The sequence below is a fragment of the Topomyia yanbarensis genome, chromosome 1, assembly GCF_030247195.1.
Source record: "Topomyia yanbarensis strain Yona2022 chromosome 1, ASM3024719v1, whole genome shotgun sequence".
NCBI classification, from domain to species: domain Eukaryota; kingdom Metazoa; phylum Arthropoda; class Insecta; order Diptera; family Culicidae; genus Topomyia; species Topomyia yanbarensis.
The window spans coordinates 72,040,249-72,066,389 of record NC_080670.1 but is presented as its reverse complement, the minus strand read 5'-3'; the positions used below and the strand labels follow the sequence as shown (position 1 = coordinate 72,066,389).

Here is a 26,141-nt window from a genome sequence, read left to right as displayed (position 1 = left end):
CGATCCATAGGAAAAGAAAATGTAAACCGATCTATTAATATGTGCTTATGCACCAGAAAAATTAAATTTAATGAATTCATGCGAAATTGTTGCTATTCGAACTAATAATAAAGTTTATTACATTTGGTTGTAATGTCAAAGTACAACAAACAATGCTACATTATAGTTAAACTTCAGCTTCCGTATCCCACTAGTCAGCTAACTGACCTTAGCTAACCTGAAATCATTATGGCAACTCTTTAAACGCCAGGGTATTTATGATATTAGAGCGCTGAGAGTTATTAGACCACTGATACAGGCAAATACTATCTGAATAACTATCTGAAGCGAAAACGGACACTTTATACACGAACACTGACTAATGTGGCTACGCCACATCGCTTTCTAGTGCACTGTCCGGATATGCGGCCAAGCCGCATCACACTAGCTCCCAGTATAAGCTCACTTGTTAAAACACTGTCACTGTTATTAGAATTATTAAGCACAACTTATTTTTTCAGTTTACCATAAAATTTCGCATGAATTCATTAAATTTATTTTTTCTAGTTCATAAGCACATATTAATGGATCGTTTTAAGTTTGCTTTTCCTATGGATCGTTTTGTAAATATCCATGAACCATAATTTAACGTTCGATATATGAATCATTTCTAATGTTCATTTGTACATCTTCTATCGACCAAGAAAACTTATTTAGCAAACATTTTCATCAAACTTATGGAACTTTTTCTGACATTTTATTGCTTATTGAACATTTTTGTCGATATTATGGAACATATCGACGTGTTTAAATGTACATTGTTAATATTCTATGGATCAATGTCAGTTAATTTATGGCGCAAAATGTATCATTTTATGGAACATTTCCAATATTTTTATGGGGCATTGGTTGATTTTAATTGCTCTTTTATTACTATTGTAGTGCTCTTGTGCGACCATTTTATGGTTCAATTTTACATAATCTATGGATCAAATCACCCTTTTTTATGGATCATTCACACTGTTTTATGGATTTTTAGTTTTGTTTTATGGAACATGGACAACTTTTTTATGGATCGTTTTACAATTCTTTATGGATTATTTTAAATATTTTATATGCAAAAGTACATTTTCCCATTATATTACTTACTGCGCAACATCGACCCACAACAACTATGTCTTGGTTGAAAAATTTCATTTAAGCGACCATTGTAACTAGAAAATATGAGGGAGCAGATGTACTGCTACCTCGAGTTCGAATGATACCAAGGGATTTCAAACGATTGTGTGTAGGAAAACAGATCAATTTATTTAATTGTGCTCCAAGTGGTCAAACCAAGAACATTGTCTATCCGCAAGAATTACAATAAGTTTCTTCTTGGTAACAAAAATATTTGTTATTTTTGGTATATTTAAACTATTTCGTTTAGTTCTGATGGGTGTAGCGAAGCGCACCGGGTTTAAGCTAGTCATTAATATAATAGAACTGCCGTTTACAGAATACTTTTATGAATAATAACTATTCACCCCGGTTCTGTCCAAAAATGTACGTTTAGCCTTTATATTCGACATAAGAAAAAGGGCCGTCGAAATCTCGAAGAAAATGTATGTTTCGACGCTTTGTTTTCTTTAATTATAAATCGAAATAAAAATCATTTTAATTTAACTCAATCTTGTAGAATTTTAGTCACATAATGTCATAATAGTGAAAACGCAGTTTGTTTACATTTGTGATTTAGGCCCTAATGAAAGATCTATGTCGATATGATGCAGTCACTTAGGTGCGAGTGTGTGCAAATGCTAACGTTTCCGAAAATCTATAGCGCGCTTATTGACTTATTTGACGTCTACACACTCAATTGGGTCACTAAGCTATATGTAGTTTTCCGTTCCTTTCGATAAATTTTAGGTCCAATATACATAATATAACATTATTTCAAAAAAAAATTCGGTGTAATACGTAAAAACGATTTTTTTTTGTTTTTTAAAATAAATCTTATGTAACCTTGCAACCATACATAGGAAAACAGCGGTTGTTTACATCTGGCCTATCAAGACAACACCCAAAATGAAAAAAACCATATGCATTGGATGGTATTTATGTCAAATAAAAATAACCCTGCGGGAAAACCGGGAAAACATGTATTAATTTTTTCTGTCAGCACATCATTTATCGTGAAATGCGATATGTCCAATGTTTCTGATAGTGTCAAATCCAGACTGTCAACATATTTCTTTATTTAAAATTTTAATATTATTTTTACGTTGCCTGAGTTGGGAAAAAACATTGTTGCAATCATGAAAATCAGCTTTATCGATGTATGTAATAAAAAATGTTTTTTTTCTCTCATTTAATGACCCAATTCGGTTCGGTAGTTTCCCAACAGCTGTGTAGTCAACAAATTTAGAAACTGACATCTCAGTAAAGTGAGGTTAGTTTGCGGATTTTTGGTGAAATATTTTCCCAGTTTCAGCACTCAAACGTCACTTTTACTGAGATCTCAGCAAAAAATAATGTTTGCTGAATCTCAGCTGTTGAGATTTTGGCAAAAGATGCAAAAAAGCTGAGATTCGGCAGAAAGAATAAGTGTGTAGGACACCAAGACAGTCACAATGTTTATAGACAACATACATATAACGCGATGTTTACAATTCGCCATCTGATTTAACCTCATTTGGCAAAAATTCCACCCGATTGAACCTCAATCTCGCACTAACACAAATGCACATGGATTAGTCAATTGTATCGGCCAGAGATGATGTTGCTCGTATGGGATAAGAGCAAACAACTGAACTAAACGGGCACGCGTCGCCTCTATTTATGACATTTCGTGTTTGATTGAGCCACTAAGGTGCTTCCTATTGACAGCTCTGCCTGAGAAATCTGCCTCTCGAATGGCAATTTTGCCCTTTTTTCGTGAACTTTTTTAATTTTTACGAATTACAAGACTATTAAATTATTACCAATATTTAAGTCAGGTGTTTCTGAATCGGTTGGTGCATAAATGATTAAAAGTCAGCTAGTAATAGCGGAGTTATAAGCGTGCAAACCTTTCATAGTTTCGTTACATAGGGATATTTTAGATTTTAGAATGACACCTAGCCCCAGATAGTGGAGTAAGACATTTTCAATGTCAAAATTAAAAAATGTGTATGTAAAAATATAATGAAAATAAACGCAATGAAATAATACTTATATTATTCTTCCGTCAATTTGTAAACCATTACCAAATCAAATCCATAGAAACAGAATGTTGTTCCGCTACTGACCTAAAATTTTCCACTTCAATAGCCATTAACTCTTTTAGTTGTAAATTTGCGCTTCGATAAAACTTCAAGCACGCCTCTGGCGACGCGTTTGCTTCAAAGTCTATAATAAGTAGCTTCTTATATATTGTGAAGCCCGATTCAGACGATACATCAGCTTCCGTCGAGGGCAACAACGTCAACGTCACGTCACCGTTCCGTCAAGACAAGTTAAATGCGGTTTGAATGTGCCCGTTCAGATGTTCCGTGCGTCAGGAAGTTTCGTGCTGTTGATATTGTGTGTGGACTGTGGATTAAATGGATGTAATTAATTTTGACGTTCCGTTGATGTGCTGTACCGGTGACGGAAGCCTAACGTATCATGTAAATCGTACTAAAGGCTGCCTTCATTTTCCATGGTCACGGTTAAACTGATTTCATAAAGAAAAATTATGACATTTTCAAAATATTGTCATTTATGAAAATATTTGAAATGCATACATCATATCAACGAATTCTAAAAGACGTACTCATGGAATCCCTATGAGCGTTTATGTAAAACATAAGTGTCTAATGCAATCTAATCTGATGATTCATAAGTCGCGGCTATGAAATTCTTAAGCTTCATTTCATTTCAGTGTAAAGACGCCAAACCACACGCAAAAGTTGGAATGTAATATTTTGTTTCAATTATGTAATTTTCTGATCTCAGAACGAGCTTGGTATAATATTCGAAATTGTAATTAAATGTGAACAAAATAGAAGTGTAAAAATATGCATGTATGCTGTGTTGAAGTCCAATCTGATGGGAACTTCTTGGTCACATAGCCACTGCAGTTCTAATAAGATTCCAAGCATTTGTTTTCTTCCCGCATATTTGGTGACCATTCCTGTAAGATAACCGCAATGGTATTTGGACCTTAAAAAACCATTCCCTGAAGTTTCCTTTTATCATTATCGAAACGATAAACCAACGCTACCGGCAATCATATTGACTATTCCACTTACAGTCAGCGCCACTTGTACCATTTGCCGAATAGGTCGTTAAGGGGTCATGCATAAATGACGTAGCATTTTGGGGGGTAGGGAGGGTATACCAAATTTGTGACGAAGTGTGACGAGGGGGAGGGTAGGGTCAGAAATTGCGCGACGTAGCATTAAGTTGGAATTGTTTTGACGGGCATCAAAACCCATGAATTAGAGAAAACCATTTAATGAGCCTCCATTCCCAAGTTACTTTTCACGCTGTTTTTCATTTGGTAAATTCTACGGTTCGCGGAATTTCAGGCTCGCAAAAAAGGAAAGATTTTGCATGCGGATTTAACTTACCACATTAGTCAGCTAATATTGCTAACTAGTAGACTTAGTTTGGTAGCTGAATTAAATTTTCTTTCGGATTCAACCAAACAAAATTTAGGTGAACTTATGCTTCCTACAATTGTTGGCTGCTGCAGGATTGTGAATTTCTCTTCATGCTCCATGACATGTAAGATTCTAAATAAAACTATCAACACTATATTAGTCATGAAATGGGCTTGTTTTGTATGCAATTTGCTGGTATAATGAAAATGTTGATAAAAGTCGTCAAACATTTTGTAAGGACATGCATTTTAAAACAGATGTAATTTTTTCTCACCTTCCGGTCGCGTTGCGCCTGGAGGGGGGGGGGGGGGTAAGGGAAATGTTACGTTATTTACAAGGGGGAGGTTAGAATTTTGTGACCAAATGCTACGAGGGGGGAGGGAGGTGTTGAAAACCGTCGAAAAAAGCTACGTCATTTGTGTACGGCCCCTAAGTAACGTTACCATTCAAAAATGCCGATTTCCTCGAACAAATTTTAGGGCATATTATAAGGGGAATAATGATCTTATAATCCATTTTTGCGGTACAACATTGTTGTTGGATATAACAAGGTACATTAAACATTCTACCATAAACATTTCTTCACCATTCTGTGCGATTAGTATAATCTTACACTATACACAATTCATTTAATCATTCGTTGTTCGACTTGCGCTCGGATAAGACGTGTGCTAGTGCTTTTGCAGTTGCCTTCCCCGGCTCAGTTTTTATTGTGTCCAGTGCTCAGTGCAGTGTCAAAGCCAGTTGTGATTGCTAGGCCTTTGTTTCGAAAACAAAGTGTGTCGTGCTGGTATTGTCAGCCAGTCCCAGCAAAGGTCATCGGCATCGAAAAGATAAGTACCTGTTTCCCTTCTACTATTATTTTCTGTTTTGCCCTTGATACATTCCGTTACTGCTCTTTTTATCGTTCTTTGCGCGAAGTGCTGATCTCGCGCTAAAATGTCCCTCGACGGTCAGCCCACCGATGATAATATGGATGATGAAACATCCCCTGATAAGCCTCCTACCAAACCCCCTCGCCTAAAAGCATACCCAGAGAACTCGACTGGGCCATTTGTGGTTTACTTCCGGACCACCAATAAATCATTTGATATTTTGAAAATATCACGTGATCTGACAGAGCATTACTCGGCCGTGACCCAGATTACAAAGGTTCGCGCGAATAAGTTAAAAATTGTTGTTAGCGACCTCGCACAGGCAAACGGGATTGCTTCCTGTACCCGCTTTACGCAGCATTATAGGGTGTATGTACCGTGTGTAGATGTAGAGGTCGACGGGGTCATAACCGAGGCGAGTTTGACATGCGAGGACGTGCTGAAGTATGGGGCTGGCTGTTTTAAAAACCCCCTACTAAAGCCGGTGAAAATATTAGACTGCAAGAAATTGCACACGCTCGCTGGAGATAAAGAATCCTATATACCATCAGCGTCGCTTCGGGTGACTTTCGCCGGATCGTCTCTTCCAAATTATGTCCTTCTGGATAGGGTTCGCCTGCCTGTACGCCTGTTTGTACCGCGGGTAATGAACTGCAGCAACTGCAAACAGTTGGGCCACACAGCCACCTTTTGTGGCAATAAAAAACGATGTGGCAAGTGCGGTGGAGAGCATGAGGATGACTCTTGTGACAAAGACACTGAAAAGTGTGTTTACTGCGGGGGCCCTCCGCATGCTCTTAAATCATGCCCTGCGTACAAACAGCGCGGGGATAAAATTAAGCGCTCCCTCAAGGAACGCTCGAAGCGCTCTTATGCAGAAATGTTAAAGAATGCTTCGCCATCTGTCCTTTCCGAAAACTCCTTTGCTCTTTTGGCTCCTGTTGAGCAAGAATCTGATAATCCACAAGAGGGAACATCTTTTGTTAACCCGGGGGAGTCCAGGAAGCGGAGAAATCCTGCCTCCCCTAGACTGCCCCGTAAGGGTCCCAAGGTGTCCTCCTCTGAGAGTGCGCCAACCACATCTAATAAATCCAACGGAAGTGCTGCACTAATGCCGAAGCAATCTGCTCCTGGATTTGGAAATTTTAATTCAAACAAGGAGTACCCACCACTTCCAGGGACACCAGAAACCCCAAGTGTCCCTCTTTTTCAAACAGACACTCAGTCCAGTAATGGACTAATGAAATTTTCTGACATCGTGGACTTAATTTTCACAGCTTTCAATGTTACCGATCCTCTTAAAAGCCTTCTGATACGTTTTCTCCCTATAGTGCAAACATTTTTGAAGCAGTTGACTACTAAATGGCCCCTCCTTGCAGCGATCGTATCCTTCGATGGCTAAGTCATCGAACGAGGTCACTGATTCGATCACTGTTCTACAGTGGAACAGCAGAAGTATCCTCCCGAAAATTGATTCCTTTAAATTTTTACTAAATAGTTTAAAATGTGATGTTTTCGCATTATGTGAAACTTGGTTAACTTCCGATATAAATCTCAACTTCCACGACTTTAATATAATTCGTCTGGATCGAGAAAACCCCTATGGAGGAGTACTTTTGGGGATCAAAAAGTGCTATTCTTTCAACCGAATTAACCTCCCTTCGACACCAGGCATTGTAGTTGTCGCTTGTGAAATAAGGATCAAAAGCAAATACCTTAGCATTGCTTCCATCTACATTCCCCCTAGAGCGTCGGTAGGGAACCGAACGCTTTGTAATATCACGGAATTCCTACCGGCACCGCGGCTAGTTCTAGGAGACTTTAACTCGCACGGTACGGTATGGGGTGGTCTTCACGATGATAACAGATCAACATTAATCCAAGATCTTTGCGACAATTTCAACATGACCATCTTAAACACGGGAGAAATGACACGGATTCCTACACCACCAACACGCGCAAGCGCGTTGGATTTATCTCTATGCTCGACTTCGCTACAGTTAGATTGCACGTGGAAGGTGATCCCTGATCCCCACGGTAGCGACCATTTGCCTATCGTAATTTCAATTGCCAACGGTTCAAGACCATCAGAAACAATCAATGTCTCATATGACCTCACACGGAACATTGATTGGAAGAGTTACGCGACCGCGATATCCGCTAAAATCGAATCCATTCAAGAACTTCCTCCGGAGGAAGAGTACAGGTTTTTGGCTGGCTTGATTCTCGACAGTGCGAATCAAGCTCAGACTAAACCAGTACCGGGCGCGAACACCCACGGACGATCTCCCACCCTGTGGTGGGACAAAGAGTGCTCAAAACTGTACGCGGAAAAGTCCACTGCGTATAAAACCTTTCGGGACGACGGGTTACCCGATAGCTATCGACAGTACGCGTCGCTAGAAAAGCGAATGAAGTGTTTGATGAAAGCCAAGAAACGCAGTTATTGGCGCCGGTTCGTCGACGGGTTAACGAGAGAAACAGCGATGAGCACTCTTTGGGGTACGGCTCGACGTATGCGTAACCGAAAGAGTATTAACGAGAACGTGGAATATTCAAACCGCTGGATATTCGCCTTCGCCAAGAAGATCTGTCCAGACTCTGTCCCGGTACAGAAAACATACCACGCCGCGTCTCCTCACGATACCGCGAACGAAACACCGTTTTCGATGGTGGAGTTCTCACTTGCCCTCTTATCGTGCAACAATAACGCCCCGGGGTTAGACAGAATCAAATTCAACTTGTTGAAGAATCTGCCTGATTCTGCTAAAAGGCGTTTGCTGAATTTATTTAACAAGTTCCTTGAGGGTAACATTGTTCCTCACGACTGGAGGCAAGTGAAGGTCATCGCCATCGCAAAACCGGGAAAACCAGCCTCCGACCACAACTCGTACCGACCGATTGCAATGCTTTCCTGTATCCGGAAGTTGTTCGAGAAAATGATCTTGTTTCGCCTCGACAATTGGGTCGAAGCAAATGGCTTACTGTCAGATACACAATTTGGCTTCCGCAAAGGCAAAGGGACGAACGATTGCCTTGCGTTGCTTTCTACAGAAATCCAAATGGCCTATGCTAACAAAGAGCAGATGGCATCAGTCTTCTTGGATATTAAGGGGGCTTTTGACTCAGTTTCTATCAATGTTCTTTCAGAGAAGCTGCATCAGCATGGTCTTTCGCCGATTTTAAATAACTTTTTGCTAAACCTGTTGTCTGAGAAGCATATGCATTTTTCGCATGGCGACTTAACAACATCGCGATTTAGCTACATGGGTCTTCCCCAGGGCTCATGTCTAAGTCCCCTACTCTACAATTTTTACGTGAATGACATTGACGATTGTCTTGCCAATTCATGCACGCTAAGGCAACTTGCAGACGACGGGGTGGTCTCTGTTACAGGGCCCAAAGCTGCCGATTTGCAAGAACCATTACAAGATACTTTGGACAATTTGTCTGCTTGGGCTCTTCAGCTGGGTATCGAGTTCTCCACGGAGAAAACTGAGCTGGTCGTCTTTTCTAGGAAGCGTGAGCCGGCGCAACTCCAGCTTCTACTCATGGGTGTAACGATCAATCAGGTGTTCACATTTAAATATCTCGGGGTCTGGTTCGACTCGAAAGGTACCTGGGGATGTCACATTAGGTATCTGAAACAAAAATGCCAACAAAGGATCAATTTTCTCCGGACAATAACTGGAACATGGTGGGGTGCCCACCCAGGAGACCTAATTAGGTTGTATCAAACAACGATACTGTCGGTAATGGAATACGGATGCTTCTGCTTTCGCTCCGCGGCGAACATACATTTCATCAAACTCGAAAGAATTCAGTATCGTTGTTTGCGTATCGCCTTAGGGTGCATGCAGTCGACCCATACGATGAGTCTTGAAGTGCTGTCGGGCGTTCTCCCGTTGAAAAATCGATTTTGGGAACTCTCATATCGATTGCTCATTCGATGCGATATCTTGAACCCGTTGGTGATTGAAAACTTCGAAAGACTCGTCGAGCTTAATTCTCAAACCCGTTTTATGTCCTTGTACTTCGACTACATGTCACAGAGCATCAATCCTTCTTCGTATAATCCCAACCATGCCCGTTTTCTAGATACTTCTGATTCTACTGTATTCTTCGACACATCCATGAAGGAAGAGATTCGTGGAATACCGGACCATATACTCCCACAAGTGATCCCCAATATATTTTATAATAAATTCCGTGAAGTCGACTGTGACAAAATGTTCTACACTGACGGATCGAATCTCGATGGGTCCACTGGCTTCGGTATCTTCAATAATACTATCACCGCTTCATTCAAGCTCAATGATCCCGCTTCAGTTTACGTCGCAGAATTAGCTGCTATTCAGTACACCCTTGGGATCATCGACACTCTGCCCACAGATCACTACTTCATCATCTCGGACAGCCTCAGCTCTATCGAGGCTCTTCGTGCGATGAAGCCCAAAAAACAATTCCCGTATTTTCTGGGGAAGATACGGGAGTCCTTGTATACGTTATCTGAAAAATCTTACCAGATTACCTTTGTTTGGGTCCCCTCTCATTGCTCTATCCCGGGCAATGAAAAGGCCGACTCATTAGCAAAGGTGGGCGCATTAAATGGTGACATATACGAAAGACCAATCTGCTTCAACGAATTTTTTAGTATTTGTCGTCAGAGGACACTCAACAGTTGGCAAACCTCATGGAGCAATGGTGAACTTGGACGATGGCTACATTCCATTATCCCGAAGGTATCAACGAAGCCTTGGTTCAGGGGGATGGATGTGGGTCGGGATTTTATTCGTGTAATGTCCCGGCTCATGTCTAACCACTACACGTTGCATGCACATTTGCGGCGTATTGGGCTTGCGGAGAGTAGTCTGTGCGCTTGTGACGAGGGTTATCACGACATCGACCACGTTGTCTGGGTTTGTGCCGAGTATTGTGACGCCAGGTCTCTGTTAAAGGATTCCCTTCGGGCCCGAGGTAGACCACCCAATGTCCCAGTCCGGGATATGCTAGCAAATCGCGATCTCCCCTATATGTCCCTTATTTACAATTTCATTAAAACGATAAATATCCCAATTTAGCCCCTCTCTTTTATTTCTTGTTTTTAGAAATTTCCTCTTGCTTGTGGAACCGATCAGCTGCAGAGTGCCACTATGTAACCGCCGTCGCCTTTACCACTACGCCTGCATAGAAGGAAACTGAAGCGAGAGCGACTTGATGTCCGATGACTTTTTAAGGATTCCCCGCGGGTCCGAATAATACCATCCGCCAACCCGGTACTCGATGACTTACTAGACTGAGGCGCAAATTTGTTTCGCTGATCTCCCGTTTGCGCGATAGTTGCAAGTTTTGCTCTTCTTTCCCTGTCACCATATACGTCTTCTCTCCCCTGTCCTCGATACACCTGCTGCTACACTGATGTGGAAATAGGCCCCCCTCTGAAATATCTTGACCAAGCATAAGTCTTCGTTAAAAAATCAAATTTGATTTCTGTATTCCTAGTTTAAAGATAGCTGTAATTTTTACTCTTTATTGAAGCTCTTGTTCTCCATCTTGTAAATAGAATTGTATCCCTAGTTTTAAGATATCTGTGAAATTTCTCATAAATATTTGTTCCACCTTTTGTTAGTTTTAAGATAACTGTAAAATATTTCGTAAAATACTATTACTCCCCCTCTTGTATATCAAACTGAATCCCTTGTTTTAAAATTTTTCATAAAAAAATCTTTTGGCCCTCTCTTGTATATTGAATCTTATTTCTAGTCTTAAGATAGCTGTAAACTTTTTTTTTTCTTGTATAAAAAAAATATCTCAACATTGTAACCTCCTAGTTTTAAGATATCCAAAATGTAAAAACAAAAGAATTTGGCACCGCCAAGCTAACGCATTTGTGCCTATCAAATAAACGAATTGAATAAAAAAAAAAAATTCATTTAATGTTTTTTTACAATATGACAAATCGTGACGCAAAACAAACATGATATCACACCACAAATCGTTTCGATCATTTGGTGTATTGTGACCACAGATAACTAGTTCTCGAATAGTACAGTTATAGTTTTCGAGTGACACTATGCTATGGGCAAAATGTGATGAGTGTGTATATTAAACTACTTTATCGACACTATCAAATGCGGCAGATATAAAAAAGGCGGTGGTCAGCTATTTTCGTCCGCGTCCCTTATCACCTATTTTTATAAAGTGATTCATCAGCAGTGCTATCTTTGAAAATGAAGCACCTTGGTTATGCAACTAATTTTTCCGGTCTTTTTTAAATGCAAATAATTAAGCAATCTTCATTTCGTTATATTCTGAATTGCACATATTTTGTCGTATGTAATTTTAAATGTACTTTCATTTGATGGCATTGTAAGGGAACACGTATCCGCCGGTTGATACTAATCGAGCTGACATTTCTTTAGACTGAGCAAACTAAGTTATTTGTTTGTTTAGTGTTTATTTGACCAACTAGGTAACGAATCCACTGGGTCTTTAATGCGTGTGGGAAATACGCATGGTCTTGTCTGAGTGTATGACTTTTGAATTATGTATGAGGGTGGAGAATGGGGGTGAAGTATACCGTGCTTACGCAACGCAACGCAACGCAACGCACTATCAAATGCGGCAGATATAAAAAGAACTTTATAAATGTTTTTTTTTCTCTGATTCACCCAAGAGCCTCTTCTCCCTCCCCCTCATCAGTTCGAATAACGTTTTTGCCTTTCTCATATAGAAAGGTTATGCAATCACTCTGAAAAACGTCAACCTAATCCCGGCCCGGAGGGCCGAGTGTCATATCCCATTCGACTCAGTTCGTCGAGATCGGAAAAAGTTTGTATGTGTGTATTTTTTTTTTTTTTTTTTTACAATGGAGAAGACCTTTATGTCCTAGCCCAGTACACGTGCTAACGGTAGGGTCCAATCTACCACACGGGGTGCACTGGGGGCGTGTCGGACTCAAATGGTGACCAGCCATTAATACCGACTAAACTCCATTGGGCTCCGCCATCATTCCTCCCAGGAACTACCTCTCGGTATTACTTCTGGGGGGATGGCTGTACTGAATGTACTCATTCACTCTCACTCGCGCGATCATACATCCTGTATGAGGCTTACTTGGGTGCTCTCTCAATCACACTTTGATTCACTCTCAAACACTCCCACATGAGGCTGACTTTTGTGCTCACCTTTTACGTTCCATGCGAGGCTGACTTGTGTGCTCACCTTACTCATTCCTTGCTAGGCTTACTTTTGTGCTCGCCCTACCCATCCATGTGAGGCTGACTTGGGTGCTCACCCTATCACCTGATTCACTCTCAATCGTGCCACTCTATTGTACCTTTGTCACTCCCTCTGGCATCCCATGTGGGACATTTTTCTTAGGCCCCACTTCTGACATACCATGCGAGGCTGACTTTTGTGCTCACCTTTTTCATTCCTTGCTTGCTACCAACCTGTGAGGCTGACTTTTATGCTCACCCTTAACATGCAGTGTGAGACTGACTTGGATGCTCACCCTTTCACTCCTCTGCCACGCCATGAGGCATCGATAGCTTAGTTCCAACATACTACGCTACGACCCTCCCGTCTTGGCATGAGGCAGTCCACTTATACGCCTATACACTCACTCTTCTGTCTTGCTTCGGGGTGGCTGGGTTTACCCCTTACGCGGTTGCCATTCGCTGCGCCAACCTACCTCGGCATGAACAGACCATTCACTCTCTTATTTTGCGCTTGGCCTTTTTCGCTCCAACTAACCAATCACTAGTTAGCCGTGCCCGCCGTCTGTTGCTCGGTTCGCCAGATTACCTGTAGCCTACTGGCAATCTGGATGGTAGCAGCCGAGACTGCGTTCCACTTCTCCACCGTTTGACACATCCGCTGAATAAGGGTATCCGGGGTTGTGTCCCAGCCACAGACGTCAAGCATTGCTCTTCTTTCGACGTCGAACCGATGACATACGAACAGTATGTGCTCGGCAGTTTCATCTACACCTGGGCAGTCCGGGCAGACTGGGACCTCCGCGTGTCCGAACCTGTGGGGGTACTGACGGAAACAGCCATGGCCTGACAGGAATTGTGTCAGGTGGAAGTGAACTTCCCCATGGGGTCTTCCCACCCAGCTCGATATGCTAGGTATCAGCCGGTGGGTCCACCTACCTTTCGAGGAGTTGTCCCACTCACGCTGCCATCTGGCGACCGAGGTCACCCTGGTGCGCTCGCGGGCTCCCCTATTTCCACGTAGCTCAAAGCACTCCTCATCTTCCCGAATGACCAGCCCGACTGGCATCATGCTCGCTATCACGCAGGATGCATCGTGTGATACCGTGCGGTAGGCAGATATCACTCTGAGGCACATCACGCGGTAGGTGCTCTCCAGTTTCTGTAGGTAACTGGTTACCCTCAGTGCTCTTGACCATGACGGGCCGCCGTACCTGAGGATAGATACGGCAACGCCTGCCAGTAACCTACGTCTACTGGCGCACACCTTTGAGCTGTTGGACATCATTCTCGATAGTGCCGCAACAGCAGTCGACGCTCTCTTGCACGTATAGTCGACATGGCTGCCGAAGGTCAGCTTGTCGTCTATAATGACTCCGAGAGACTTCAGACTTCGCTGTGAAGTGATCGCGACTTCTCCCACATGGATAACTGCATGTTGTGCCGACTTGCGGTTGTTGACGATAACTACCTCCGTCTTATGATGAGCGAGCTCCAGGCCTCTCGCGCTCATCCATTCCTCCACCGTGCTAATCGCGTGTTCTGCGGTTAGTTCTACCTCAGGAATTGACTCCCCGTAGACCTCCAAGGTTACGTCGTCGGCAAAGCCGACGATCTTGACCCCAGGAGGGAACTTCAGTCTCAGAACCCCGTCATACATGAGGTTCCATAGCACCGGGCCTAGGATCGAGCCCTCCGGGACTCCGGCGGTAATCGGAACCCTTTTCTGACCGGCATCGGTCTCGTATAGCAGTACGCGGTTTTGGAAGTAACTTTCCAGGATCCGGTACAGACCCACCGGTAGGCTAAGCCGGTGTAACGAGAGCGCGATGGCATCCCAGCTTGCGCTGTTGAATGCATTCTTCACGTCAAGTGTCACTAACGCACAGTATCGAATACCTCGCCTTTTTCGTTGGATCGCTATCTCGGCAGTATTTATCACTGAGTTGAGAGCGTCCACTGTGGACTTACCCTTCCGAAAGCCAAACTGGTTGCTTGACAGACCGTCCGTACCTTCCGCGTACGGGGTGAGCCTGTTGAGGATGATCCTCTCAAGCAGTTTGCCAGTCGTGTCTATCAGACAGATTGGTCTGTACGCCGATGGGTCGCCTGGCGGCTTCCCGGGCTTCGGCAACAGCACCAGTTTCTGCCTTTTCCATCTATCGGGGAAACGGCACTCGTCAAGGCATCTCTGCATAGCTAGCCTGAACATGTTCGGGTTCGCTATGATCGCTGCCTTGAGAGCGTTGTTCGGGACTCCATCCGGCCCTGGAGCTTTGTTCATTGCTAGGGATTTAGCCACTGCGAGTAGTTCTTCGTTCGTCACTGGAGCCACCATTTCGACCGTGCCCGCACTGTCTCGTAGTGCAGGTGGCCAGGGGCTTGTGGCTCGAGACGGGAAGAGTACTTCGATAATCGTTGCCAACCGGTCCGGAGACCGTTCTGGGGGTGAGGAGCCCCCTTTGGTCTTGGCCATCACAATCCGGTAGGCGTCACCCCACGGATTCGCGTTGGCACTCTCACACAGGTTGTCGAAACACGCTCTCTTGCTGCTTTTAATAGCCTTGTTAAGGGCTAATTTCGCAGCTCGAAACACTTCACGGCGGTTCTCTCTTGCATCCTCGGTGCGAGCTCTTTGCATCCTACGTCTAGCTCTGAGACAGGCTGACCGTAGAGCTGCAATCTCGGCACTCCACCAGTATACCGGGCATCTACCGTTTCTTGGCAGTGTTTTTCTCGGCATAGTGGCGTCGCATGCGCGTGATAGAACAGCTACCAGCGCATCCCCGCTTAGACTGTCGGTGTTGGCCTCCAGTCCCAGGGCCGCGGTGAAAGCTTCGCTGTCGAAGTGATTGGACTTCCACCCGCGTACCTGACAGGGATCTCCCGCCCTCGGATGCTGCACACCATAGTTGATCTTAAAGCGGATTGCTAAATGATCACTATGGGTGTAGCCTTCGTCTACCCTCCATTCCATGCCTGGAGCCAGACTCGGGCTGGCAAAGGTCAAATCAATCCACGCCTCCACTCCGTTTCTACGGAATGTACTAGCGGAGCCATCATTAGCTAGCACAGTATCGAGTTTCGCAAACGCTTCCATTAGCGCTTGACCCCTGCTATTTGTACAGCGGCTGCCCCACTCCACTGCCCAAGCGTTGAAGTCTCCCGCTATTACTACCGGTTTCCGGCCCACGAGGTCCGACGAGAGCCTGTCGATCATCTGGTAGAACTGTTCTATTGGCCACCTTGGTGGGGCGTAGCAGCTGCAATAGAACACACCATTGATCTTGGCAATCGCCACACCCTCGGCGGAGGGGTGTATTACCTCTTGAACCGGGAACCTTCCCGTTGTACAGATTGCCACCATTCCAGACCCGTCCGACACCCAATTGCCGTTGCCGGCAGGGATGCTGTACGGGTCTGATAAGAGGGCGACATCTGTCCTCGACTCCGAGACCGACTGCCACAGCAGCTGTTGGGCTGCTGCACAATGGTTAAGATTTAGCTGTGTGACTCTCACGGCTTCTTCTTATTTAACTCGCCGAAGGGACACGAAGGTCCGCCCATAGCATGTTTATGGGCTTGCTTCTTAGAGGTGCAGATAAGGCACTTATATGCCTTAGTGCACCCCCGCTCTTTATGCCCCTCCTCGCCGCATCGACGACATAGCTTACTCCTGTCTAGGCCTTTGCATTCGTAAGCTTTATGGCCGGATTCTAGGCACCGATAGCACCTGTCCACTGAAGGCGGCTGGGGTATACTAATAGGGCATACCGACCAGCCGATCTTCAGCTTCCCTTTCTCGGTTACCTTTTTGGCATCCGCATTGAGTAGCCTGAGGTAGGCTACTTGGGTGCCAGAGGGTCCGTCCCTCAATCGCACAGAGGCCCGCTCGATTGTGACGCCGCAGTGCTCCTTGACGGCTGCGACGACGTCTTCTGCGGTCGCGAACTCGTCCAAGTGCTTGCACTGGAGAGTTGTTTCCGCACCTAGCGACCTGATTTGGGCGCCCTCGCCAAGGACCTCTTGAGCCAAGGCCTTATATATTGCACTTGATTGTGCGCCTCGCTTCAGCACCAGGAGCATCTCTCCCGTGTTGGTGCGTCTTACGCTACGCACATCCTGCCCAAGGGCCGAGAGGCTTTCGGCCGCCTTCATCGATTTAAGGACATCGGCGTATTTGTCCTTGTCGGTTTTTAACCACAAGGCTTCGCCTCTGTCCTTGGCCTTCCTCGCAGGCCGCGGTACCTCCGGTTTCGGTGCCGGCTTTTTCTTGGTAACCAGCGTCCAGGGGTTTGAGCCCCCCTGCCCCGGTCGTGTCGGGTTGCTGGTACCATCGCTCTCCACAGCGAGGTCACTCTCGCCCTCGCTTACCTCACCCAGGCGGCGTTTGACCTTGACGGTTGCACGCCGAGTGGTGTCGGTTTTGGCACCCTCTCCTGGCGACTTCCTAGGGCGCTTCGCATTCGATGCCGTCTTGCGATTGCCCTTTCCCTTTCCCTTCGAGGGGAACTCGGTCGCCGCTCCGATCGACGTGGCTGCTCCATAGAAGGTAAAGGCCACTGACTGTGAACCTCTATTAACCTTCTCTCTTTCCTCCCTATTGGAGGCCACTGTCTGGGTTTCTCTGTCGGGCCTCTCCCGACATTCCACCCTCTCAACATATGCCTGCTGTTCCTGTCTTACGACACGAACAGCTTTCCGGAGCTCCAGAAGGCTCAACTTCAACTCCTTGGCTATGTTCTGCTTTGCGCTAGCGAAGTCGATTATAGCATCGAGTTGCTTCGCTACTTTGCGCATCGCAGCTATTGGCCCCTCCGATGCATTGGTAGGGGTATTGCCTACCGCTGCTGGGGGGTCACTGGTGCTTTCGAGTACAGCACTCATCGTTCCACTACTCTCCCCACGGGGGGGAGACCTCGCCAAACCACCTCTTGCGAAGGGGTTTGGCACCTCCGTCTGTTTATTTTTATTTTTATTTTGCTCCATGAAAATTCCCACGAGTAGCGCGAGAAATATATGTCCGCCACGCCAGAGCTCCGCATTAGCGTGGTAAGGGACGCTTACTGTGGGGGTTGCCCAGGTACCCCACAGGCTCCGTTAACGATCGAGCATCTTTTTCACCCCCTCGATCACTCATCCCTCGGCACGGGTCGCTTCACGCCTTGGAATTGGGGTTATGCCCTACCTTGCTTTACGTGGTGATCTCGGCCCGGATCATCACAACCATCCTCCTTTACCAGGGCTTTGGACCTGTAGCTCTGGTTCTCAATAGTTCCATGTACGTATGTTATTACAGACATGCTACTATTGAGATCCGTCATTCGCTAGCGGAGTTTTGTATGTGTGTATGTATGTGTGTATGTGTGTATGTGTGTATGTATGTGTGTATGTGTGTGTATGTGTATGTATGTATGTGCGTATGTATATGCGTATGTGCGTAATTTGACGACGATTCACTTTTTTGGATTTTGGCACATTTTTGCCTTTCTCATATAGAAAGGTTATGCAATCACTCTGAAAAACGTCAACCTTATCCCGGCCAATTTTTTTTTTTTCGACTCGCATAAGGTTTTTGGATTTTAACAGGGGCGTAGTTGATGGTTTACGGAGAGGGGTTACACCCCCCCCCCCCTCTACTGTTCACTCCCCTCCTTTAAAAATCTCCTTAAATCACCCCTCAGACCACCACCCTATCCAGCCCTCATACCCCTCCCTTTCAACCCCATCATCTTTAAACCACCACTATATCACAAAGCATACCAATTTAAGCTGGGGAGTCGTTAGTTCATGGGACTTTCGCCCTCCTCACATACCCACCCCCGCATGACAAAATGAGTTAGCAAGCAGATAACATTGATCTAATGCTAGGCTAATGGAGTATGATATTTTTTTGTTTCAAGTGTTTCACCGTCGACACGTAGCTCATCAAGTTCGTGGTTGGCATGCCATTGTGTATAAGTGCAAAGTGTACTAAGAATGGACATTTCCACAATTATGTTGAACATAAAAAGCCTCCGTGCCATAGTTTAGAGAAATGAGAAAAGGTGGATTAAAACAAGTTTTTATTCTATCGATTTATGGTAATCTGGATTTGATTGCATGCCGTCCTCCATGTTCGGTTGTTGACATCTTATGGTGGTGGTACTGCCGCTTTTACCAATTGATCTATTTCTGTAATCTTGTGGAACGTATTTTGGTCTTTATAATAATCTAGCCATAAACGATTTTAGGAAGAGGGTAAATCGACATGTCATATACTAATAAAATGTTGATGATTACGAATGACCATGATTGTAAGAGCTGAATTACGGAGCATACCGTATATAGTTGGAACTTCAATTCAAATTTTCCCTTAATTTTCCTTGAATTGGTTTAAGAGGAGGTTTGCGAGCCTTTTAGTGATGGTGAGCCGTGTGTTTGATACAATACATTCATATGTAATATATAAACCGTTGAATCTGGTTGGTTAGGCAAATCGAGAATCTGGATGATGCATCCGTTATTAGAATTGACCATCTCTCCTCGTCTTGACAGGTGTAGCAACTTCCGGCAGCTGTATACTTACGTTGTTAAAAAGACTCGTGATGTATACGAAAAATGTAATACATCTACATTGATCCACTTAAGAAAAAGGTATAAGCTCGGGTATTAGAGGAGGATTTGAAATTCTTGAGTTGCTAGGACTGCAATACATGTTGTTAGCCCTTCTTTAGAAGTCCATTCTAAATTTGTGAAGCTCCTTCCTACTAACAAAACTTCTTAAACGGCAGTGTTACGATGTGATATATTTTGCCATATACGAAATTTGATTGATTAGTTTTAGCATTTTGCTGAATGTGCTCATAAACAAATTGTTGCTGTAGATGAAATGTGAATTAATCTAAAACATTATTGACAGCCTTGTGGATTCATTTCACCTTTTACAGAAATGTATGAAGCTTTAGATTTTGTCCAAAAACGAAACCTGTCGGTCCAACTAACGAATCAAATTCGTTAGTTGGACAGAGGTGTGGCCCAACCAGCGAATCACGACTGTAATTTAAAATGTAAAACAAAACAAAATTGCCACCGCAAACGCAAACGTGCCTTATCAAATAAACGAATTGAATAAAAAAAATAGGCGAAAAGTTATTGTGGCTACTTTGAATGCATCTGTTTTACAACAGCAAGTGCTTTATAACTTTATAACAAAGGTTGTATCAAGATTGAAACAATAAATCAATCAACATTTTATTACAATATTTGAAATCTGCCAACTTTTTGGGTGCAGCTATCAATATTGATCCTATAGATTACATCCATTGTCACTTTTTATAATTTGCATGTGAATTTTATAATCTGTCTATTTTATTGAGAAATATACTATGAAGTACTGAGTAGATCATTTTCGGCAATATAACAATTGATCCAGAAGTATTCTGCTATAGGTAGGCCTAGTGTAATATGTAATAATGCTACAGGTTGAGGTTACTGGTTCAGATTAGGTAAGTAAACCTCCCGATTTTTGACAAAATAGTTTAGTCTGTTTGTTTTGAATAACTATATAATGCACCTGCACATTTGTTTTAGAATAATGTAGTCACTTTCAAAACTAGACAAAAGAACAACCCAAGGCTTAAACTTATCAACAAAACAAACCGCATCCATCAACATCAATAATCTGTATTCTGTAACAACCTTTTCGATTTTTTTCTCAGTTACACTACCTGTCAGGCCTGGCTATACTGTTTGTTCTTCTCTTTTTCCCTTTCTTTCTGGTTTCATTTACAGGAAAAAAATATAGGCCACAAAACAATGAAAACAACAATCTTGATGTTACTAACAGTAACGGTTCCAAATACAATATCAACAATAATAATCAACAAGCATCGAAATCTTCTAATCGAAATAGTGACAATAGTAGAAGTGATGCAAGTCGATCTGGGAACGGCTGCCAAAATAATGTAATTAATAACAATATTGTATATAATGAACGAACCACGATAGAGACAGAAACTGAAAAGCGCGAGGAATTATTGGACCTAAGAGATTTGGATTTATCACAATTACGTCTATCAAAAAAGGATCTGGAAGCACTATCGAGTATAACACCAGCTTTGTCTCAACGAGTACAAGAGCAACTTCTGGCGCAGCTTCCCCCTCAACAGGCAAAGAAGCTCTCCAGAACTTTGTCTATGCAAAACGGAAATAATGTTATCAGTCCGCATTCGGCAGATTCACGAGTATACAGGCGAAGTGCCAGTAGTACAGCAGATCGAAACGTAGATAACAACGATCATCATCTATATGGTACAAGAGATAATGTCACTCCAACGAATGATCTATTCGAAAACAATACTTGGATGTCGAAGCGAATTTTAAGCACCACAGACGAGAATTCTCGCAGTTCCAGTAACTCAATGGATTTAGCTTCTCCAACGACTTATAGCGAAGATTTCGGAACATCATCCTCTCGTTTCCCGTATGTAAATGCGAGCCATGAACGATTCCGTTTATCCGAACAGTATACACCATACTCGTCGAATTCGAATAGTAACTCTGACTACGAAAGAAGCAAATCATTGGATTGCGATAAAAAGTTAGTTAAATTTGAGTTTGTACCATCTCAGGTGGCTTGTTTAAGCCCAACAAACGAAAGCTCCAGACGACCGCCAAGTGGTTGTATCTCACCTCCGCCGATATCTTCATCATCCAGTTATTCAAATCAGCGATCAATCAAACGAATTTCAAGGTTTTTGCGTCCGGACTTTTTCGATCCTCCAAAAGAATCGAGTGCACAAGATATATTAAAAAAGGAATTGGAAACTCAGAAAGTCTTAAGAGAGATACGAGAAAAGAGTCGCGAAAGACACGACCATAATGACAAAAACGTAGATCGATTAAGTTATTTCATGGAAAAATATAAAGAATGTGGCCCAAATAGCACCGCATATAGCCGAAATAGCGTATATGATAGGGACAATGTTTCGAAACATCGCGATGCGTTCGATTCTCAGCTGCGTAGAAGTTTGTCTAGGCAACGAGAAGTTAGCACAACTGCCCTAAACAATAGTTCGAGTTCATCTTCTGACAAAATGTTCGACGATCTTCGCAATTCTTCACAAATGCATGGATTTACCAGAGAACAGTTTCAATCCAATGATTTGGCTACAGTCGAATCTGTCCCTAAAACGGAAAGCCGGGTAACCCCAGAAAGAAGTATAAATACAAGTCGCATAACCCCTGAATTCAGCACGACTACAAGCTGTGTGGAGTGTAGCAGTTCTTTAGCGAAATTATCTCAGCAAAAGCTTTCAAGTGATATTACTTCTCATGAGCCTATCACAGAAACGATTGCTGCTGCCAAAGCAGTAAAAGTTAAAAAAATGAAGATGAAACCAAAGCTAGATGCCGATGGGAACCCAGTGACAATAACGGTGAAAAAGATTAAAAGAGCTGTTAAACCACCGACAGATAATTCTTCTTCCGTAGCACCTGTTTCAGAGGAAAATAGCCAGCAAGTGAAAGATTTGAATGGCATATCCAAAGTAGTTATGAAAAATACAAAATTAGTAAGGCCGAAATCGTATCCATCTAAAGATCCTGAAATGCTAATGCATTTGGCATCAGCAGATCTACCATTATCCAACTCCAAGCCGACTACAAAAAATAATGGCTTATCGGCTCCAAACGCTACATCAAGTAACACTGCAACATCAGTCAGCAAAATTGCCAGGCCAAAAAGTTTTCCTAACTCCAAACTAACTCCACCTAAAGAATTAAAGAGTTTCGACGATAATTCTGTTTTAGCATCAATTTCAGAAAAAATTGAAGAGAAAAAATCTGAGGAAATGCCAATTACAGGAGGCAAATCTACTAGTAAACTCACAATAATCAAAGAGAAATCTTCTTTGTTACCCACAGTTCAGACTGCTGCAGAAGGAGCTACAACTACAATTCCTGGAACAACTAAGAAGGTCCGTAAGGTAATACGCATTGTTAAAAAACCAGTCGCTCCAAAGAACGAAACTAGTGGAAACAAGAGTTATGCTGACAAAGACACGAATGAAGTCTCAATTGTGTCAGAGAGAACTAGCGATGCCATAGAACCAGCAGAAGTTAATGGAAGGCTTATTGAAACGCCCGAGCAACCTGTGAAGGAGAAATTAAGCTCTCCTGAAAAAAAAGTTAAACAGGGCTTTTTAGCCAGTATTGGACAGAAGTTGGAAAAATTCAGGGAAACTAGTAAAATAATAAAAGAGAAGAAAATCACCACAGAAAATAAAACTGAAATCGAAAACGAAATAATAGAAAAGGAAGATAACTCGCGTGTGACAAATACGAAAAAAGAGAAGAAGAAATGCCGGAGTATAACGAATGCCACGGTTATTCCAGATAATGCTCTCATAACTGAGAATATCCGAAAATCTAGAATTGATAAAGTCATAAGGAATCTGCGAGAAATGTCTGTGCCACGAACATCAGAACTTACAGAATCTAATCTTATCAAGCGAGCTGTCAGTGTCGAAGAAATGCCGGGAACATTCAACAAATGCGGTGTCAGTAAGGTACTAGGGTTTTTTAAAAAAATTGAAAAGGATACAAAAAATAATAAAATTCTCAATACCAAGTCATCTAGTCATATCAATACGTTAGATGTAGCTGCGCTGGACACCATTGCCACTGCGGAAAATATCGAAACGATACACGAAGAGGAGCAGGAAAAGAAAAGACCTAAATCAGGCAGCTATGTTAGCAAAATACGAAGACCCTACAGTGGAGCAAGGAGTGACACTATGCTCACTGTGACCGAGCAACAGTGTAAGTCCAGTAGTTTGACACATGCACAGCAAAATGGTGACTTCCAGACACAAATTTCTGTTAGGTATAATTGTCCGGACTGTAAAAAAGAAGATTCTAGTACAGATATTTCAAAATGGCATTCCTCTACACCATCTGGCGCTAAACATCTCTTGCAGGACGAGAAAGGACGCGTCAAATGTAATCGCCAAGCTTTGACGTTGAATTTTAGTAAGCTTGTAGAAGATCGCAGCGGACCAGGCAACAACAATAACTACTACCCTGCCCCACTACCCAATGAAGTAAACAACTATTCACCTTCCACAAATGGTAACACCAACAACAACAATACAACGGACATAAACATGCTCACTCCATCTTATGATAGCATCACAAATTTCTCGTCTGGATCTAGAAGTAGTCCTTTCGATGACTGTAACTCTTCCAGCACTTTCATGTCTCCATCCGAAGAACACTTTGACAATTGGTCAGTCTATTCTGATGACCATAACATGCTTAGCGCTTCACCCTCTGTTACGCGATTATCCAGACTAACCTATATGAATTCTGTCTCTCCGGTAGATAACGATTCCGAAAGCGTTATTGAAAGGATACGTCGTAAAAGTTTCTACACTAGATTCAATGACAAAAAGCCGAAAGCTAACACTATCATGGTACCTGGTACTTCAAAGGAATATCGCGATAAATCCTTTCCCATAGCTGGGTCCTCGTCCATTCGATTGAAAGAGTATGGTAAGTCATCCTCATCTTCAATTGCAAGCGCTTTGTCTGGTGCTGATCGTAAAAAGAACAACTACGATTATTATCCGTCGCTCATCCGGACACCAAGTGTCTCCAAGAATAAATACGCGGATTCGATTGATGGCTATTCCAAGCCATTGCTTGGCAATAGTGATCATCCTTATCACCACTATCACCATCACTACCATCTTCCTATGTCTAACTCGTCACGAAAGTTGAATTTCTCTAATAACGACCCTTCAGACAAACCCAACTACAACACTTCTGCTGGTAAATCATTGTTGAGAAATACATACTACGAAATAACGTCACCTTCGTATTATGCCACATACAATCCGAGACGGCGATCCTCGTTTACCAACAATATCACAGCAGCTAATCTAACCTCATCCTCTTCGTCAATAGCATTAGATAGTGCCAACACAGGAAAAGAGGCAGCACCCGGAATGACAACATCCTCCTCGTCTTCTACAACGCTGTCCGCGTCGGAAGGGGGTGCCACTCTGAGCAGCGGATCGCGCAAACTTCGACCATACGACAACAGAAGTATATCAATGCTTAATTCCTCGTCGATCCGAGAATATCGCTTGGGTGGATATGACACCTCAGAGTCTGCCAGGTAACATAACTGTTCATATTCATAGATCACATTTATGTTCATAACACTGAGTTTTATCAATATTTATATCACTGAGTTTTATTGATTATGATTTGTACTCAATGTAAATCTACAACATACTATATTCCAGAAATATTATAATCGTTTGTGCTCAATGAGTAAGTACAAAAAATAATTCAGGGTTGTCGTTAGCATCAATATAGTAGAATCATTATTGTTCTGATTTGACTATCTATACATCTATACAGTAACGTATAGTGAAAATCGCCCAGAACCAAACTTTATTTGGATTGTTCTAAACTAAGTTTGGGAAAACCGAGACGTTTAAAAAACCGGTATTTTCGGTATAATAAAAATAATGCAGTCATATTAAACTTGATTTGGTACCAATTCATACTTTACTAACAAAATTACCGTTCGAGACACGTCACAATCACATCCCTGATGTAATTCGGCAGCTTGTTTCAAACTCGTTGCCTGAAAATATGCATACACACTAAATTTTGATTGCCGAATATCAGAAAAATTTTGCTGATTTTTGCCTTGCTGAAATATCAGCAATACTCTCAGCAAAAAATATTTCGCTGAATTTACAGCAATTCAAAACTTGCTGAACTGTCAGTTTGATTTGCTGGAACTCAGCAAAATTGCCATTCTTTCACTGATTCAGCAATCAAATTCTATACATTTGCTGATTTTCGTCAAAATAGTGGGCTTTACTAAAAATCAGCGAAACAAAAATTGCAAAACTGAACTCTTAGCAAATTCAGTTTTGCGGAAAAGTTTCAGCCAAATATTTTGCTGAAACAAAATACAAAAAATTGGTGTGTAGCTTATTGGACCAAAAACAATACAATAAACTAGATGCAGTCGGCGTTCCGAGATTTGACAAAAAAGTGCCTTCGAAACCTTCTGTTTAACCAAACGCTTCAAAATGTATTGAAGGGTACGTTCAACATAAGTTTGAACAGGTTCCCGCGTATCAAAAACGTTTTAGATTAGCTATAGGTCAGGTTTATCCAGATCAAATTTGTCACCACTGCCCAAAAGTGCCATTTGAACAGCCCTACTGTTATGAAACCGCTTGAGCATCAATTTTGCTTCGTCTTACAAACCATCGTTTATTTAGTTTCCTTTCTAATGTTTCAAACATACCGCTCTTAGCTGCAAACCTTATGAAAAAATATTCAGAGTAGCGACATTTCTTTTTTTTTTTTTTTTTATTCATTTCGTTTATTTGATAGGCACAAATGCGTTAGCTTGGCGGTGCCAAATGCATGTGTTTTTACATATTGGA

General features: G+C 42.7%; 1 protein-coding gene across 6 annotated transcripts in view; it reads left to right on the top strand.

Moving 5' to 3' along the window:
- The window catches only part of LOC131677909 (uncharacterized), a 401,698-nt gene that overhangs the window by 339,560 nt on the left and 35,997 nt on the right, over positions 1–26,141 (top strand). For 2 of the 6 annotated variants that reach the window (XM_058958001.1, XM_058958000.1), the window contains one exon: positions 20,455–24,844. In XM_058958001.1, the coding sequence (XP_058813984.1) occupies positions 20,455–24,844 (4,390 nt within the window). The remainder of the gene's footprint in view (positions 1–20,454; positions 24,845–26,141) is intronic. The other 4 variants (XM_058958002.1, XM_058958003.1, XM_058958006.1 and 1 more) reach the window with 4 other exon arrangements.